The sequence below is a fragment of the Pristis pectinata genome, chromosome 10 (genome assembly GCF_009764475.1).
Source record: "Pristis pectinata isolate sPriPec2 chromosome 10, sPriPec2.1.pri, whole genome shotgun sequence".
Taxonomy (NCBI): Eukaryota; Metazoa; Chordata; class Chondrichthyes; order Rhinopristiformes; family Pristidae; genus Pristis; species Pristis pectinata.
Window position 1 is genome coordinate 88,804,760 of NC_067414.1, and position 19,441 is coordinate 88,824,200.

The 19,441-nt window shown below is 42.8% G+C and overlaps 1 protein-coding gene across 2 annotated transcripts in view; it reads left to right on the plus strand.

The window, feature by feature from the left end:
• The first annotated feature begins 6,979 nt into the window (after positions 1-6,979).
• The window catches only part of tmem87b (transmembrane protein 87B), a 46,029-nt gene continuing 33,567 nt past the window's right edge, over positions 6,980-19,441 (plus strand). For both annotated transcript variants that reach the window (XM_052025118.1, XM_052025117.1), the window contains exons 1-2: positions 6,980-7,184; positions 17,696-17,756. In XM_052025118.1, the coding sequence (XP_051881078.1) occupies positions 7,011-7,184; positions 17,696-17,756 (235 nt within the window). In that variant the 5' untranslated portion in view covers positions 6,980-7,010. The remainder of the gene's footprint in view (positions 7,185-17,695; positions 17,757-19,441) is intronic.

Genomic DNA, 19,441 nt, shown 5'->3' on the forward strand with positions numbered 1-19,441 from the left:
TCACCCAATCTGTGTTGGGCCTCACTGATACAGAGGAAGCTGCACTGGGAGCACCAGATGCAATAAATGACACCCACTGACTCTCAGGTGAAGTGCTGCCTCACCTGGAAGGACTATCTGGGACCCTGAATGGTGGTGAGCGAGGAGGTGTAGGGACAGATGCAGCACAGTCCAGTTGCAGGCATAAGTGCTGGGGGGGGGGGGTGGGTGGTATCAGTGGGGAGGGATGAGTGGACAAGGGAGTTGTGGAGAAAGTGGTCCCTGGGGAAAGCAGAGAGAGGGGATGAAGGGAAGATGTGCCTGGTGGTAGGATCCTGGACTTGCCTATCAGCTGAACTTGCCTATCACCTGCCTGCGTGTGCTCCTCCCCCTCCCCCACCTTCTTATTCTGGCTTCTGCCCTCTTCCTTTCCAGTCCTGATGAAGGGTCTTGACCTGAAATGTTGACTGTTTATTTCCCTCCATAGATGCTGCTTGACCTGCTGAGTTCCTCCAGCACTTTTTGTGTATTGTTCCAGTTACCAAATCTGTGTTTAAAGGTAATGTTTGTGATATTCATGGAGTTCATTCACAGTTGGAATATTGTGTGCCATTCTGGCTGCCACACCAGAGGAATCGTGATCGCACTGGAGACCATGTTGAGGGGAGTCACTCAGATTTGTGTGGGATGGAGTTTCAGCTACAAGGTGAGATAGGATAGGCTGGAATGGAGAAGGTGAGAGGGTACCTGACTGAGGTATTACAAATTGAGGGCATAGATAGAATAGATAGTGAGAAAATGTTCCCTGTGCAGGTATCTATAACCAGAAAGCAGAGGTTTAAGGTACAGGGTAGGAGATTCAGAGGGGGTGGAGGAATAATTTTTTTTTCACGTAGAATGTGGTTAAAACTTGGCCAGTGCCGGTTGGAGGGGTAGAGAAGGCAGGTACTCTCTCAACAGGTAAGAAGTATTCAGATGAGCACCTGAAGCACCATGGCGTAGGAGACTACAGACTGAGATCTGGAAAATAGGCTGAGTATAGATTGGTACTTGATGCCTGGCATGGGCATGATGGGCCAAAGGGCCTGTTTCCATGATGCATGACTCTGGACTCAACTGGGAATTACTTAAAGATTTTTTTTAAATTGTAATGATAAAAACACTAGAATAGGCTTGGGAACTATCAATTAATTCGTAAATTGGTTTATTATTGTCACATGAAAAATTTGTCTTGCATACTGTTCACATAGATCGATTCATTACACGGTGCATTCAGGCAGTACAAGGGAAAATAATAAGAATGTGGAATAAGGTGTTACAGCTACAGAGTGCAGTGCAGGTAGACAATAAGGTGCAAGGTCATAAGGTAGAATGTGAGGTCAAAGTCCATCTTATCATACTAAGGGACTGTTCAATAGCCTTTTAACAGTGTGGAAGATACAAAAGCCTGAAAGCACATACCACCAGGCTCAAGAACAGAGCCTGGTGGTACGTGCTTTCAGGCTTTTGTATCTTCCACCCGATGGCAAAGGGGAGAATAGAGAATGTCTGGGGTTGGTGGGGCCTTTGATTATATCAGCTGCTTTCCCGAGGCAGCAAAGTGTAGACAGAGTCCATGGAGGGGAGGCTGATTTCCATGATGTGCTGTGTCCACAACTCTCTGCAGTTTCTTGCAGTCATGGACAGAGCAGTTGCCATACCAAGCCATGATGCATTGGGATAGGAATTATATATAAAACTAAATCAAATTAAGTAGAATTCTACTAACTGTTCTCCCAGCAGCTGTTACTGCCCAACCATTACAGGGGGATTATTGCACCTGCAGCTGGTCCAACCTGGCACAGGTTCAGTGGGCTCACTTCCCAACCTCATTGCTTCGATGTCCTGATCCTCTGCACAGTGAACGGCTTAAAGCCAGCAGACTTGATGTATTTGATTTACACAAGTGTTTAGAAACATGCTCCTCCCTCCCCTCAACTTAGCTCTTATTTGATCATCTTGTTTAAATGATTTCTCTGTTCACCATCTTGCATCTACGTCTTCTAACTGCATGTCTGAAACATTTGTTTATACAGTATCATTATCAAGATAATAAGATATTCATTAATCACATGAAAACTGAAACACAGTGAAATGTCTTTTTGCGTTACTGAGAATGTGCTGGGGGCAGCCCACAAGTGTTGCCACTCTTCCGGTGCCAACATAGCATGCCCACAACTTCCTAACCAGTACATCTTTGGAACGTGGGAGGAAACTGGAGCACCCAAAGGAAACCCATGCAGACAAGGGGAGAATATACAAACTCCTTATTGACAGTGGCAGGAATTGAACCAGGTCGCTGGTGCTGTAATAGCATTACACTAACTGTTCCATGGATTAGTCTCATGACTCTCTTCTGTTATCCCCAAATGTACTCATCACAGCAAAGCATACTTTTAGGCAGGACTTCCAATTTTCGCAATGCTGACAAAAATTGATTTTGTTATTGCTTAGCAGCTGCTGATCTGTTAGGTACCAAGTAAGATGGTTAGAGATTTCTGATGACATTGCTAGGATTGGGGAGTTGTAGCTGTGAGTAAAAGTAATCAAAACATTAAGTTTGTTTTCCAAGGTTAGGCTGAGGAGAGATTTAGTGGAAGTATTCTTCTTGAGCAGTCCCTCCAGGTAGACAATATCTTGCTTCCACTCCAATGTCATAAATTCCCCTGAATCACTGACTTTTTTTTACACATAAGGAAGCTTTGAGGACATCTCTGAATCATCTCACTGGCCCTCCTAGTAAGTTCTTACCACAATGGAATAAATTGCCTGTTTTGTTAAGCTGATGTCAGTTATGCTGACCATACCATAAAAAGTATCCTATCCAGATGCACCACAGCTTGCTCTGGCAACTGCTCTGCCCAAGACCACAAGAAATTGCAGAGAATTGTGAACGCAGCCCAGTCCATTGTGCAAATCTGCCTCCCCATTTACTCTGTCTATACTTCCAGCTGCCTCTGGAAAGCAGCCAATATATATCAAGGATCCCTCCCACCCAAGTCATTCCTTCTTCTCCCCTCTCCTATTGGGTAGAAGATACAAACGCCTGAGAGCACAAACCACCAGATTCAAGAACAGTTCTAGCCCACTTAACAGGCTCTTGAACAGACCCCCTCATACACTAAAAGTTGAACTCTTGATCTTCCAATCTATTACGTTGTGGCCCTTGCAATTTCTTTGTCTACCTGCACTGCATTTTCTCTGTAACTGCAACACTATGTTCTGCATTCTTTTTACTGCCTCAACATAAAGCAAAAGCTTTTCACTGTATCTCTTGAGATGCTACAATAATAAGCCAATGCAACAGGTAAATTAGTTTAAACACTTCACAATAGAACCATCAAATCCCACTATACTCCACTAACAATATTCTCAAAGATTTTGGTCCCAGTTCTGCTGAGGTTCAAGGTTGGATTTGTATAGCTCACACTGCCCCAGAAACAGTTTCAATGCCTCAGCAATCTAAAGCCCTACCCCCTTGCTCCAGCTTGCCATCTGTGCATTCATCTGTTTTATTCTTTTCCTGCACATTAGCACACAGTGATAGGTGTAATCCTGGGATTATTACCCTTTGAGGTTCTGCTTTCTAACCACTTCCCTAGCTCTCTAAACTGCTGTTGTACCTCATCCATTTTCCTCCCTTAATTCATAGGTTCCTATGGAGATACAGCATTGGAAACAGGCCCTTCAGCCTAACTAGTCCATACTGACCATCAACCACACACTTACACTAATCCTACATTAAACCCACATTTTTATCAACACCCCTCCAGATTCTACCACTCACCTACGCACCAGGGACTACTTACAGCAGCCACTAACTTACCAACGTGGAGACATAAGGGGCTGCAGATGCTGGAATCTGGAGCAAAATCAATCTGTTGGAGGAATTCAGCAGGTCAAGCAACATCTATGGATTGATGCAGGGTCTCGACCCGAAACATTGACCATCCCAACATCAGTGGAGACCATCCCTTTATCTCCACTGATGTTGCTTGATCTGCTGAGTTCCTCCAGCAATTTGTTTGTTGCAACCTAACAATCTGCACATCTTTGGATGTGGGAGGAAACGGGAACACCCAAGGGAACACCATGTGGTCACAGAGAGAGGTGCAAACTCCCTCTTTTCCCTGGTATGATGTGATGGGCTCTTGACTTTACAATCTACCTCATCATGACCTTGCACCTTATTGTCTGCCTGTGCTGCACTTTCTCTGTTACTGTTACACTTCATTCTGCATTCTGTTATTGTTTTACCCTCATACTGCCTCAATGCACTGTGTAATGAATAGATCTGTATGAATGGTATGCAAGATGAGTTTTTCACTGTACATGGGTACAAGTGATGATAAACCAATTCCAATTACACTAATCCCACATTAATACCATTTTTTTGTTGTTCATATTTACATGGACCATAGACTCTGAATGTTCACCCTCTGCTTTCAAGATCCTTTGCAATATCTTTGACTCTAGCATGAAGGAGGCATTGCTATTAGATTTCTGAACCAATCAGCTCTTTCACACCCATCACTAAGGATGTACACCATCTGGGACAAGCCCTTTTCTCGTTACTCCCATCGGGGAGGAGATACGGGAGCTTGAAGACCCACACTCAATGATTTAGGAATAGTTTCTTCCCCTCCACCAGCAGATTTCTGAATAGTCCATGAACACTACTTCGTTATTTTTTTTTGCTCTATTTGATTTTGTAATTTTATGTCTTTGCACTGTACTGCTGCTGCAAAACAATAAATTTCAAGACCTGTAAGTCTGTGATAATAAACCAGGTTCTGATTCCTTCCCAGTGGTGCTGCCACGTTCTTGTACTCTCCTCTCTGTTATTCCATTATTGTCACTTTTGTATTTCTTTTTGCACTACAGTCTTTGCACCATTCTGCTGTTCTGCACTCATTGTTGTACTTATTATTACCATGTATACTGTCTAGTCTGTGAGCTTCACCCAGGCAAGGGATTTCATTGCACCCTGGTGTACATGACAATAAACTAATCTGAATCCCAACACCTCAAACTGGAATCTTGTCCACGGCCCAGAAATAGCCATTCTGGCCTCATCCCCTTCAAACAAGAGCATACCCAACCTCCCCCCAATAGGTGAACTACATTCCTGCCCCTTCTGAGCCAAGTCCATCAGTAATAGGTGACAACAAATAAAATGCTGGAGTAACTCAGCAGGTTGGGCAGCATTTGTGGAGGGAAATGGTCAATCAACATTTTGAGAAGCTTCTTGACCCGAAACATCAACTGTTCATTTCCCTCCACAGATGCTGCCTGACCCGCTGAGTTCCTCCAGCTCCTGTCAGTGTTGCTCCAGATTTCCAGCATCTGCCGTCTCTTGTATCTCCACTAATAGGTGAGCCCTCTCCCTGCCTCTTCCAAGTCAAATGGAGACACAAGAGACTGCAGATGCCAGAATCTGGAGCAACACATGAGATGTCGGAGGAACTGTGGGTCAGGCAGCATCTATTGAGGAAAATGGACAGATGACGTTTTGGGTTAGACCTTTCACTGGACTCCTCAGGGGGAAAAAATCAGGAAGCAGCACCGATGTAGTCATTGATGTAGCGGAGAAAGAGTGGGGAGTGGTGCCTGGGTAGGTTTGGAACATGGACTGCTCCACAGAGTCAACGAAAGGGCAGGCAGAGCTGGGGACTAGACTAGTGCCCATGGCTACACCTTTGATTTGGAGAAGGTGAGAGGAGTCGAAAGAGAAGTTGTTAAAGGGAAGCACAAGTTCTGCCAAGCGGAGGTGGGTGTTAGTAGTGAGGAACTGCTTGGGTCTGAGATCCAGAAAGAAGTGGAGAGCCCTAGGGCCTTCCTGATTGGGGACGGAAGTGATCAGTCCAGATGAAGCATCTCGACACAAAACGTCGATGGTTTATTATTGTCACATGTACCGAGGTACAGTGAAAAACTTTGTTTTGCATGCCATCCATGCGGATCATTTCATCACTTCAGTGCATCAAGGTAGTACAAGGGAAAAGCAATAACAGAATGCAAAATAAAGTGTTACAGTGAAAGTACAGTGCAGGCAGACAATATGGTGCAAGGCAACGGCGAGATAGATTGTGAGGTCAAGAGTCCATCCTATCATTCAAGGGGGTCGTTCAATCGTCTAGTTGCGTTGATAGATGCTGCCTTACCCGCTGAGTTCCTCCAGCTTTCTGCGTGTTCTTCCAAGCCAATCCATCCCTAATAGGTGATCTACGTCCCTGCCCCTTCCAAGCCAAGTCTACCCCTAACAGGTGAGCTCTTAACTGCCCCTTCTAAGCCAAGTCTACCCCTAATAGATAAACTCCATTACAGCCCTTCCCAAGCCGTTCCTCCCAAGAGATGAACATCACAATCCCTCCCAAACCAAGTTCACCCCCAATAGATGGTCCATCACAGCCCCTCCCAAGCCAAGTTCACCCCAATAGATGAAGTTCATCACAGCCCCTCCCAAGTTGCTCACACCTAATAGATGAACTCCATCACAGCCTCTCTCAAACCAAGTTCACCCCTAACAGATGAACTCCATCACAACCCCTCCCAAGCCAACCACCCCTAATAGATGAACTCCATCACAGCCTCTCTCAAACCAAGTTCACCCCTAACAGATGAACTCCATCACAACCCCTCCCAAGCCAACCACCCCAGTAGATGAACATCACAGCCCCTTCAAAGCCTTCACCCCCAATCGATGGTCCATCACGGCCCCTCCCAAGCCAAGTTCATCTCTACTAGATGAGCTCGGACCCTGCCCCTTCCAAGTAAACTCCACCCCAGATGAGCCCAGAGCCCTGCCCCCATCCCAAGCGAGGGAGCACCCAACCCCTGCCCCTGACAGGCGAGCTCGTCCCCGCCCCCTCGCCCAGGTGTGCCCGCCCCTTCCCCAACAGGTGGGCGCGGCAGGTAGGGCCCGTGACGTCACCGGTTGCCAGGTGAGCCGGGCGCCGGCCGCAGGGCGGAGTCGCTCGACGGCTGGAAACATGGCCGCGGGTGGTCGGTCGGACGGAGGGGAAGGGAAGCGCGGCCTGTCGTGGCGGCGGCGGTGGTCGCCGCTGCTGCTGCTGCTCTCGGGTCTGTACCTCCACACCGCCTTCCTCTACGGCTGTGTCCGGGCCGTGCCGGAGCCCGGGTTGTGGAGCCGGACGGTGGGGCCGGTGAGTTACTGGGGTCGGGGGCCGGTGCCGGACGCTGGCGGCGGACCGTGGGCCGTGGGCCGTGGGCCGGTGCCGGACGCTGGCTGTGGCTTGTAGGCCGTGGGCCACTCTCAGCCCTCGGGGCTGCGGGGGTAGACAGCCAGGCTGGCCGCAGTAACAGCTGCACACGGCATGGGTGTCCTGATCAGGTCCCCTCGTCGTCTCTGGGCGCAAATTGCAGTTTAACCCAAGATGGAAGCGGCATTGCCACTCGTTAATGTGTTTAATTCACATTACTGTTCGTTTCTGATCACCTAAATCAAACTCCTTAGGAAGGTTACAATACAGAAGGAGTTTGTTCAGCTGGCTCTCTATTAGAACCATGCACTCTTTCCACTCCCTCACACCCTTCCCCATAGCCTTTCCTCGCCAAGTATTTATTTCCCTGAAAGTGGCGTTACAGGTAGACAAGGTGGTGAGGAAGGCTTTTGGCAAACTGGCCTTCAGTCAGCATACTGAGTACAGAAGTTGGGAGGTTATGTTGCAGTTGTACAAGATGTTGGTGAGGTTGCCCATGAAGTATTGTGTTCAGTTTTGGTCACCCTGCTATAGGAAAGATGCCATTAAGCTGGAAAGAGTGCAGAAAAGCTTTGAAGATGTTACAGGGACTCGAGGGACTGGTTATAGGGAGAGGTTGAGCAGGCTAGGACTTGATTCATTGGAGCATAGGAGAATGAGGGGTGATCTTATAGTGGTGTATAAAATCAAGAGGGGCATAGACAGGGTGAATGCACTCAGTCTTTTTCCCAGGGTTGGGGAATCAAAACTAGAGGACATAGGTTTAAGGTGAGAGGGGAAAGTTTAATAGGAGTGGTACCCCTGTGGGGCAACTTTATCCACACACGGTGGTACGTGAACGGAATGAATTACCAGAGAAAGTAATTGAGGCAGGTACAATAACAATATTTAATAGACATTTGGACAGGTACAGGTAGGTGGATAGAAAAGGTTGAGAGGGATATGAGTCAAACGCGGGCAAATGGGACTAGCTTAGGTGGGCATCTTGGTCGGCATGGACAAGTTTTTCTGAAGGGCCTGTTTCCATGCTCTATGACTTTGTGACCAATGTGAACATTGTAATTGTAGCTATCTCAACCACTTTCTCGGCAGCTCATTCCATACACGTACCCCTCTCTGTGTGGAAAATGTTGCCTGTCAGGTCCCCTTTAAGTCTTCCCCCCCCCCCTCACCTTAAATCTATGCCCTCTAGTTTTAGACTCCCTTTAACCTGAGGTCCTTGACCTCTCCACTGATGGGACCATCTCCTACTGTCCGCCCTGTCCAAACCCTTCATCATTTAACTAATTCCAGCAGAGATTTCTGCCTTTTCTCTAAAGAAAACAGCCCTAGCACCTGCCCTTGTAAATGTAGTCCTTCATCTCAGGAACCATTCTTGTTAATGTTTTCTGACCTCTCCCTTATGCATTTACACCCTTCCTCAATTGAGGTTACCAGAATTGAATACAATATTCCAGTTGAGGTCAGACCAGTACGTTCAACATGGTTTTCCTGCTTGTATGCTTTGTGCTTTTGTTGATAAAGCCCAGAAATATATGTCCCTTGTACCTTCCAATGATTTATACACCCATGACCCCAGGTCCTTCTGCTCCTGCACCCCTTTTAGAACAGTAAGCTTTATTCTACATTACCTCTTCTGAACAGAAGCCGGGGAGACCAAATGATGACAACCAAATGTAGGATACGTACTAAATTGGCAGAAGTACATGTAAATTGCTACTCCAATGGGATCAGTGTTTGAGGCCCTAAATGGCTAGAACAAGAGATAAAAGGAAAGGCACTGTATCTCATACAGTTGAGTGGTAATGAAGGGGAATGGATTTTGGTGTAGATGGAAGAGTGAACCATGGAGGGAACACTCCCTTTGGAGTGCTGAAATGGGAGGGAGAGATGTGTCTGGAGATGACATTCAGAGGTATTGTAATTTAGGAGGAAGATCTGTTAAATGTGTAAGCTGTGGAATGGATGGGGAGAAAAAGAGGAACATTATTGTTCTAGGTGGGAGGCGAGTGGATGAAAGCAGAAGTGTGGAAGTGAAACGAATGCGGTTGAGAGCACTGTCAATTATGATTGAGGGCAAATATGAATGAATTAAAAAGAAACCTTTTAAAAAAAACTCGTGTAGCAGGTGATGTCATCAGGGCAAATGCCACATTGAAATTGTGAAAACTAAGTCATTTTAGGTAGCAAGGTGGACAGAAGTGCAGTCAAGGTAGCTGTGGGAGTCTGCAGGCTAGTTGTGCATACTGGTTACTAATCTATCCCCTGAAATAGAGATGGGGAAATTGAGAAGGGGAAGAAAGAGTTCTCCTATTTTGAGGCCATTCAATTTCCAGATGAGGAAGTTCCACACAAAATCAAGATCATTAACCAGATCTCTTTGGACATGCACTGCTTTTGAAATATTAGAAAATATCTTAAGACAAATCATGATGAGCTCCCATTTTCAAATATTGAAATCCAATTGCCATGGTCGTTCCTGATTGTTTTACCTATTGACAGCATCTCTTTGTAATTCACTGCTTCCATCTACACTGTTTAGGCTGCTTCCTATCTTTGTGTTTTTAACAAACAGATAAATAGCTCTTTACCTACATTGTAGGCCATTTATAAAATTAGTGAATAATTGCAGTTTGAAGTAGATCTGAGCAGAGCACCACTAGTCACAACCTGTCCTCTGTTCCCTGATGGCTCAGCCAATTTGCTTGTCTTTAGTCCCTTGACCTTTTGCTATCAGTCTCTTCAAAGGGTCTATCAAATGTCTTCTGTGTTTGATAACCAAAGTAGAGGACAAAAGAGTGTGCATGTAAGTTATTTTTTTAAATAAAACATTATGATCTGTTCCCTCAAAGTCATGAGTTCTGCCAAAGGGTCTTGGACCCGCAACAATAACTATTTCTCCTGCAGCATCTGCCTGACTTGCTGAGTGGTTCCAGCATTTCCAACCCCAGATTCCAACCACCCTCTGGGCGAAAATGTTCTTTCTCCGATCCCCTGTACACCCCTTAACCCTTGCCTAACCCCATGCCTTCTAGCTTTAGATAACTCTGCTACGGGGAAAAGTTTCCTCTTATCTTGCCTATCTATGTCCCTCAGAATTTTGTACATCTCTGCCAGGCCCAACCCTCAATCTCCCCGCTCCAAGGAAAACAATCCCAGTTTATCCAGTATCTCCTCGTAACAGGAGATATCCTGGGGAGTCTCCTCTGCACTCTGTCCATAGCAGTCACAGTCTCCTGTAGTGCGGTGACCAGAAATGAACACAGTACTCCCGTTGTGGCCTAACCAATGTTTTGTAAAGATGTACGTAACCTCTGCTCTTATGCTAACAAAACTAAGTATGCCTTATGACTTCACCGCTTTATCTACTTGTGCTACCACCTTCCGGGAGACACAGACTGTAATTTGCCGTAATCTGGAGCAAAAAACAAACTGCTGGAAGAACTCAGCGAGTCAGGCAGCACCTCTGGAGGCAGAGGGATGGTCAACGTTTCAGGTCAAGATTGTGCATCAGAACTGAGAGTGTAGAGGGGAGATGGCCAGTATAATGAGGTGAGGTGAGGGGAAGGGGTGTGGCAGGAGCTGGCAGGCGTTAGGTGGAACCAGGTGAGGAGGAGGAGGATGACGGGCGGATGGAGCTAAGGAAAAGGAACGGTGAGTGAAAGTAGAGACGGACTGGAAGGTTTTAGGTGGAGACAACGAGGGCTGTAGATTCTGGAATCTGATAAGTAAGGAAGGTGATGAGTAGAACCAGTTAAAGGGAGGGACAATGGGCAGATGGAACCAGTGGGGGAAGGGGATAGGAGACCCAGTGGGTTTTTTGTGTGAGTGATGGGCAGATGGAACCAGGTAGGGAAGGGAAAAGAAACTGGGTAATGGGGGGTGGTTGGGGTGGTTTGAAAAGAGCAGGGGAAGTGAGAGAACTTGGGTAGATCAGAAGGACAGAGAAAGGAACACGGGTGCAGATTACTTGAAACCGTCAGGGATCCTAGGATCTGTACATCAAAGTCCCTCTGTTGCTAAATATTCCCGATGGCCCTGCTATTCATTGTGTACAGGTTCTTTATTTAAGAACAGGCTGAAGGAAGACTTAATGGAAGTGTAATATTCAAGGGCTTAGCAGAGGAAATATGAAGGATCTATTAGCAGAGAGATCAAACCACTGGGGGGTGGGGGGCAAAGATTTGAACTAATTGTTAGGATTGGTAGGGAGAAGAGGACAACTTGGTTTGTATATCTGGAGAGCAGTAGGATTTAATCACTGCCTGAATGTATTGTTGAGACAAACCTTTGACACGCAATATGTTCAGATGTGTGCTTGTAGAGGGTGACCTGCAGAACTGTGAATCCCGTGCTAGTTGGTGGGATTGGACTGGAGAGACCTTTCTCAACTGGCACAGACAAGATGGACCAAATAGCATTATTGTGTACCATAAATTTTGTATGATTATCTGATAATTCTGTTTATTTTTCTTAATTTTCCTAAATAACAGAATAAGGTGAAATTTCTAGGCAGAAGGAAAGATTGCTGAAAGAATTACTTCCCTGTTGTTCTGCTGTGGGATGGGATCAATTTTCCTCCCCACTATCTTCCCACTTTTGAGTTATCTCTACATGTTTGTTTCTCAGGATCTGTTTTTTTTGCCGGCAAGGTCAATCTTTATTGCCCACCTATAAGTGTCCTTAAGGTGTTGGTGAGCCACCTTGCACTGCTGCAGATGCTATGGTAAAGGTACTCTCACAGTGCTGTAGGATTAGGAGTTCTAAGACTTGGATCCAGGGGCAATAAAACAATAGTGATATATTTCAAAGTCAGGATGGTGTGCAATTTGGAGGGGAGCACACTGTTGCTGGTCTTCCTATGCACCTGTTGCCCTTTCCTTAAGTAGGGTTTGGGAGGTGCTGTTGGAGTAGCCTAAGTAACTGCAGTGCATTTTTTTTATATATATGATCCTGTGAATAGTGTGTTCCAGTGACAATGGAATGAATGTTTAGAGTAGTGAACGGTGTACTCATCAAGTGAGCTGCTTTGTTCTGGAAGGTGTCGAGGCTCTTGCGTAACATTGGAGCTGCACTCTTCCAGGCAAGTGCAGAGTATCCCATAATGTTTCCAATGTGCCTTTAGGATTCTGCGGCCATAGGAAGTGCATCACCTACTGCAGGATGAGCCTAATCTGACCTGCTCTTGTAGTATTTATGCACCCAGTCTTGTTAACCTTCTGGACTTGGTGATCCTCGGGATATTGATGGTGGGAACTCAACATTGATAATGTCATTGAATTCAAAGGTTAATTTTCTAGACACTTTCTTGTTGACGCTGGTCGGTGCCTGGTATTTTTGTGGCATGAATGTTACTTGCTACTTATCCCATGCCTGAATGGTGTTTAGGTCATGCTGCATGCAGGTATACACTATCTCATTTAATGAGAAGTTATGAGTGATACGAAGCTTTTTGCAATCATCAGTGAACATCCCATTTCTGGCCTGTAATGGAAGGAAGGTTATTGGTTAAGCAGCTAAAGATGATTTTGCTCAGACACTACCCTGATCGACTGCTGCAGTGAAGTACTTGTAGATAAAGAGCCAAAATGATGACTTGCAGAAGTGGCCAGTTCTGATACAGAAAGAGTGAGTTGCCCATAATTAGAGAATTCAATATTGAATCCAGAAGGCCCAGACAATTGTAGTTCCCTCTGATAAATATTAATGACTTGTAAAATACATTTTTATACTTTTATAATATGTGAACAATCCAATGTTTATTCCACACTTCATACAAAGTTTAAAATATTTACTGTAGCTATATACTGTGTTTGTTTTTTTGTTATTGTCTATGGGAATTTCTCAACGTGATTACCTGCTCCGCAAGCTTGATTGTATTGCGGCTAATGTTTACCAGGGATCTCTTTGTGCTAGTGACTGACAGAAACCAATGTTGAAAGAGGTGTGGTCCACCACAGAAGAGGCAGATTTCTTTGAGGAGTTTTCTTCTTGGTCACTGTCAAGTGCCATCAATTCACCACTAATAGCAACATGTATGCCTTTATCCCCATTGATCCAGATGCATTTACCAAGTTAGTGCTGATAAATACATGTAAAAGATTGGCCTTTTCTCTCGCTCTAGAGCCTGGTATCCCTTGCAGGCTTTTGTCATATCCCATCATCTGCCAAGATGTTGGACCGCAGTTATTCTTGCTGCACCTCTGTTGCAAAATGAGCGTTCACACAACTAATTAGAAAAGCTCGGTAACTATCTTAAACTGAACTAATTAACATCAGTGTTGAAATACGCCTGGGACAGGTTTTAAATTATTTACAAGAGTGATGCTGTAAAATTAAGTTTTAAGATATTAATAGTAACTTTGATTTCATTTTGCTGAGATTTTGAGATCGGCTCTTGCTTTGGAAAATGCAGGACTACCTGTGAGTGAGATTAGCTGAATGCTGTTTTACTGAGTGTATAAATTCTGCAGTTGATGTCCCTCCTTCTAATAGAGGAATCGATATCTAAAGGGAGGATTAAGTTTGATCAGTCATGGTGGTGACAGTGCCTTAACACTGCATGAGAAACGGACTAGTGGGATACCTGTTTCCTAATAATGAAAAAGTGCAAGAACGTTTAAATTGAAGTTATCATTGTGATGTGTTGTTGAGGTTCCTGAGGAAAGTGCCAGCATATTAAACTGAACTTTGAAATTACTGTCTGTGAAGCCATAAAAGCTGGCTTCATTATGTGAAGGACTTGCGTGGCTGTCTGACTTGAGTTGTAAAGTTGACTTGGGGGACAGCCTTTTGACAGGAAGCAAGATCCTGCTGGTACAATCACGCCATGCCTCACACACCATGACATTTAAAAGCCATTAAAAATGGTCAATTATACTTTTTTTAAAATTACGATTTTAAATAAAAATCAACAAAATCACAAAAGCAGTTTTTTGAAATTATTCTCTGCAACACAACAATCCCCCTTGAAATTAATGGGGTTATGTATCCCTCAATGCATTTAACTGCATGCCATGATCATTTCCTAGTGTAAATGCTGGAGAATTTCAGTAAGATTGAGCTCAGCTGGTGGACTATAGGGAGGTGAGCAATTGAATGCCTTGATATATATGGTGCTCACTACTGGCAAGTAAGTTGAGGACTGAGTTTGACTATGCATGACATTGGACCAGTACATTGTTTCTTGCTCTCTTCCCAACCACAATCAGCCCACTTACCTAACAAAATAAATGAGCTTCTCTAATGCTGATGGACTTTTTGCAATCTGACATCTAAGTACTTCAGTGTTCTTGTCATCAACAAATGTTGTGAATTTCCATAAGTCATATTGAAAGCGAAACATTTTGAGTGTAAAAATAAAATGCATCTTTTGTGTAATAAAAAAACTGAATAATAGAACTAGTGTGCTGTGTATTATTTCGATTTTAGTTTTTAGTAAAAGCTAACATCTAATTTGAAGTTCTAAAATTTATTAGATCCTTATCAATGCAATGAGTACAAATTTATGAATAATTATGTAGATTAAAAAACGCGTCTGCATAATCAACATTGATTTGCGATAGTTGGTTTTGCCAGTTTTTTTAATTAGTTTGTACAAATTCTATGTTAAAATCTGTCTTCAAAGTTGCAATATCATTTATATAAAAGATTAATGAAGAACTCATTGGAAATGGAGCAATCAAAACAAAATCTTCTTATGTCAAGAGAAAGATATCTTAACCAACAATAGAGTGAGCAGTCACTCACGTGATAGCACCTTTTCCTCTGAGTCAGTAAGTTGTGGGTTTAAGTCCCACTCCAGAGCATTAGAGAGTGGTGGGTATGTAGACTGAGCTGCCAGAGGATGTGGTAGAGGCGGGTACAATGACAATGTTTGAAAGACATTTGGATAGGAAAGGTTTAGAGGGATATGGGCCAAATACAGGTAAATGGGACTAGGTCAGTATGGACAGGTTGAGATGAAGGGCTTGTTTCTGTGCTATCTTACTGTATGGTATTGAGCCCTTAAATTTAGGCTGATATTGAGAAGTGGAGCACAATAGGAAGTGTAGTCTTTTGGATGAAATGTCTGCCATTCTCAGGTACTTGTAAATTATCCAACATCATTATAAAAGAGAGGGAGTTATTCCTTGTGTTTTGGCCAATATTTATCCCTCAATTGTCATTACCAAAGTAGATTATCTAGTCATCATCTCATTGTAGTTTTGTGGGAGTTCCTGTACAAACTTGGCTGCCATGGCTGCAGATTGCTTTAGGATGCTCTGAAAATATGAAAGATGGTCTATAATCCATCATTTTTTCTTTAAACTTTCTAGGTTATGAATTTTTGTTAAATGGAGGGCTTGACATGGAAGACGTGGGGAGGATGTGGAGCCTAGCAACAGGGGTCAGCCTCAAAATAAGCAGGCTATTTGTGACTGAAATTAGGGGAAATATCTTTATTCAGAAGAGTGAATCTTCGGAATGCTGAATCATGCAGGGCTATGAGGTTTAGCCTTTGATTATGTTCAAAGCCAACAGTGAAATTTCATGGACTCAAGGGATATGGAGATAAGGCAGGAAGATGGTGTTGAGGTCAAAGATCAGGTGTGATCTTGTTGAAGGATAGAGTAGGCTTGAGGAGCTGAATAGCCTCCTATTTATGTCTTATGTGCCATGAATATTTTTCAAGTATATGGAAACCGGTTTATCATTTTATCTAGATTTAGATTAGTGTTTTTCAGGAAGTACTTACTAATCATGGAACAATGAACAAATGTTGGCACTAGAAAAAAGTCCACCAAATATTTCTGTTCTAAGTATTAGTTTTAAGTTTGGACATAGAGGAAACCAAGTTTTAATGTTTTGTTGTTTTTCATATGGAACAACTCAACTGACATTATTAGTAGGATGATATTGCCAAAATGTACAAATGGATCTCTCATCTTTTCTTTGTCAATATCCAGTGTCGTGCTGCCGCTTGCTTCAACTAGTTGTTAAATCGTGGCTAACTGTCATGTAATATTCGTGTCCTGAAATCCAAATAATTTTCCTTGAAGATAAATGATGGCAATATGTTCTCCTTTTTTCTATTTGTACAACTCCATGAATATGTCATTTTTGAATCTCTTTCAGAATTGGTAAAGTAACCACATTATTTGTGTGTTTTAGTGATTTAATTTGTAAAGCTATTTGCAACAAGTGCAAAGGATTCATGGACTTCCTTTGTCACGAGATTCAGATCATCTGATCACCTGTCTCTGTTACATACTGTACCTCCCTTCACTATTAGACCAAACTTCTAAAGCTTCTCTTCCTCCTTGCCCTGGCTTTGAACATCCTTCTCCAGTTTCTCTCTTATACTGCTCAGCTCAGCCTTGCCACGATGTTTCTTATCCCATCACTGTTTCAAAATTGTCAGCTGCTTGATTTGCCATCCAGGAGAAATTTCCTTCAACTAAACTGGGAAGACTCAAACCAACAAGCTAGAACTGCCTGTATTCTTAGTGCAACTGCAGAATGTGGAGGGCAATCTAACTGGCCTTCAGCCTTCTTAAATTGAGTCGTGACGTCCAGGCAACAGCCAAGCCTTGAGTTGCATGAGTTCAAAGGCAAAGTCACAGAATAGCCATATCATGTCTAGACAGAAGGCAAAACTGTGGTTAGTGCTTAAGTTTCTGTCAAAGTAGACAACAGCTTTTAAATATTTCTGACAAATGGTTCCCTCATATGATGAGATGGTCTCTTGACTCGTAATCTACCTTGTTATGACCTTGCACCTTATTGTCTACCTACACTACTTCCTCTGTAGCTGTGACACTTTACTCTGAATTCTGTTATTGTTTTTACCCTGTACTACCTCAATGCGTAATGAATTGATCTGTATGAATGGTATGCAAGACAAGTTTTTCCACTGTACTTTGGTACAAGTGACAATAATAAACCAATACCAGTCTGGAGACAATATATCTTTAAACGAGAGTAAAATTGAGTTCATTCATTTGAATATTAGTGCCATTTTTTACTTGTGCCAGCTCGTGCATTAATTTTTTGCTTCATTTTTTGCTGGGATCTTTTTTCACCTGAAAGAGTCAAAACTTTGCTTTGGTATGCTGGCATTAACCATGAGTATTAGCATTCAACCAGCTCTATTAGATTGTAAATCAAAGCAGTGCGGAACTCAGTGATCTAGGTAGTTCACTGTTATTAGAGTAATAAGCAGAGGTCAAATCTGGATACAAGGCATTTGATGAAGATGGATTTTCAAAAAAGAAATTTCACAATTTGGGATGTTAGAATTTCAGCAATTTTAATAAGAGGGGTAAGGACTGCAGGTTTAAGTGCTTGTACATTTTTGTGTGCCTGATAACATTTTGGTTCTTAATTCGAATAGAGAATGTGTGCCCTTACACAATGTGTGTGCAATCTCAAACTTGTCTTTTCTCATCAATGCTTATTCATTTTTTTTCCAGAACCATAAACCTCTAGTGTTTACAAAAACAATGTTTAACAAAACAGATATAGCACTTCAAGGTAAGTTATGTTTTAAAAATACATAGTTAATTTACATTTAGAAGTTGACAGCAGTAAATAATGTGTGTAGATGTGGCAACTTTTTTCCTTCAATTTTTTTAGCTTTTTTTTAAAAGGAAAACTGAAATTCTCTTCAGCACTATGAAATACAAACTCTATGAAATAAGATTTTCTGCAACCCCTTTTTAGCTTTCTTCAGTATTTTCTTCAGCTCCATATGTTTTGAAATTATAAATTAAATCTCTTATGGAATTAATGGTGGATTGCAGATTCAAATTTAAGTTGCTTTTAATTATGACTTCATTTATCAGAGAGAAGATTACTTTCTCTTATTAATTTGGTGTATTACATACTCAAAGTGGGTCTACACTGAGAAATTTTGGCTCTGTTTGACATAATGGAAAGCTCCATAAGGTTTGCCCTGTTCTCAGAAGAGTGGTTTCTTTTGAGAGATAGGAATGAACATTTATAATTAGAAATTAGAAGCGAACATGGCTAGAACAGATATGATGGGCTAAACAACCTAATCTTAGCCACATAATGTGGGGAACAGTATAAATTCTTAGGCTTTTCCACCCTAAAACAATGTATTTTGTGGTGATTTTTATATTTTTCCCATCAGGGTCTTTATTTGGACAAGCTAGTCTGAATAAAGTTAGCACAAAAGCAAAATACTGCATATGCTGGAAACCTGAAGCAAAAACTGAAATGCTGGAAGGGCTCAGCAAGTCGAGCACCACCTGAGAAGCAGTCAACATTTCTCTAGAATATAGGAAAATAAGGAATAGAAGTAGAATTAAACCATTTGGCCCCTTGTGCCTATTCTACTATTCAAGAAGATCATGGCTCATCTTTTATATCAGTACACTAACTCTATAACTCTTACATTCCCTTAATATTCAAAACGTTGTAGATCTTTGCTATAAACTTAGCGACTGATCCTCCATAATCCTCATTAGTAGAGAATTCCAAATGTTCACTACCTTCTGAGTCAAGAAATATTTTTCTTATCTGTTCTGAATGCCCAACCTGTTATTTTGAGACTATGACCCCTTGGTTCTAGACAGACGATTGAAGGGAAAATATTGTCTATGCAGCAATTACCTTATTCTAATAAACTCAACCAGCCCAATTTCTCCTTGAAGGACCGCTGCCAACCTGCCATCCCATGAATCAATCTAGTGAACCTTCATTGCACTACCCTCTATTGCAAATATCTCCTTCCTTGTGTAGAGTTATAATTGCAGTAAGGTGACTTTACTCTTGTACTCATTCTTTTGCTTTGAAGGCCTACGTGCGAATTGTTTTCCTAATTGCTTGCTATACCTGTATGTTAACTTTCAGTGATTCATGCACAAGGCATCCAGGTCCCTCAGTGTTTTAAAAAAAAGTACTGTCTTTCTGTTTCTTTTCTATTGTAATGAGTGATCTCTCATTTTTTTCACATGATTTTCTATCTGCCATGACCTCACCCATTGAATTATCCATGCATATCCCCCTGAAGCTTCTCTGCATCCACCTCTCCAGTCAGAGAGCCATCCAACAAGTGGAAACTTGGATATTTTACACTTGATTTCTCAACCCCCTCCCCCCACATTCAAATTATGGATACAGAACAGCTGGGGCTTCAATATAGATCCCTGTGGTACGCCAAGTTTCATAGCCTCCCAATCCAAATGTAACCT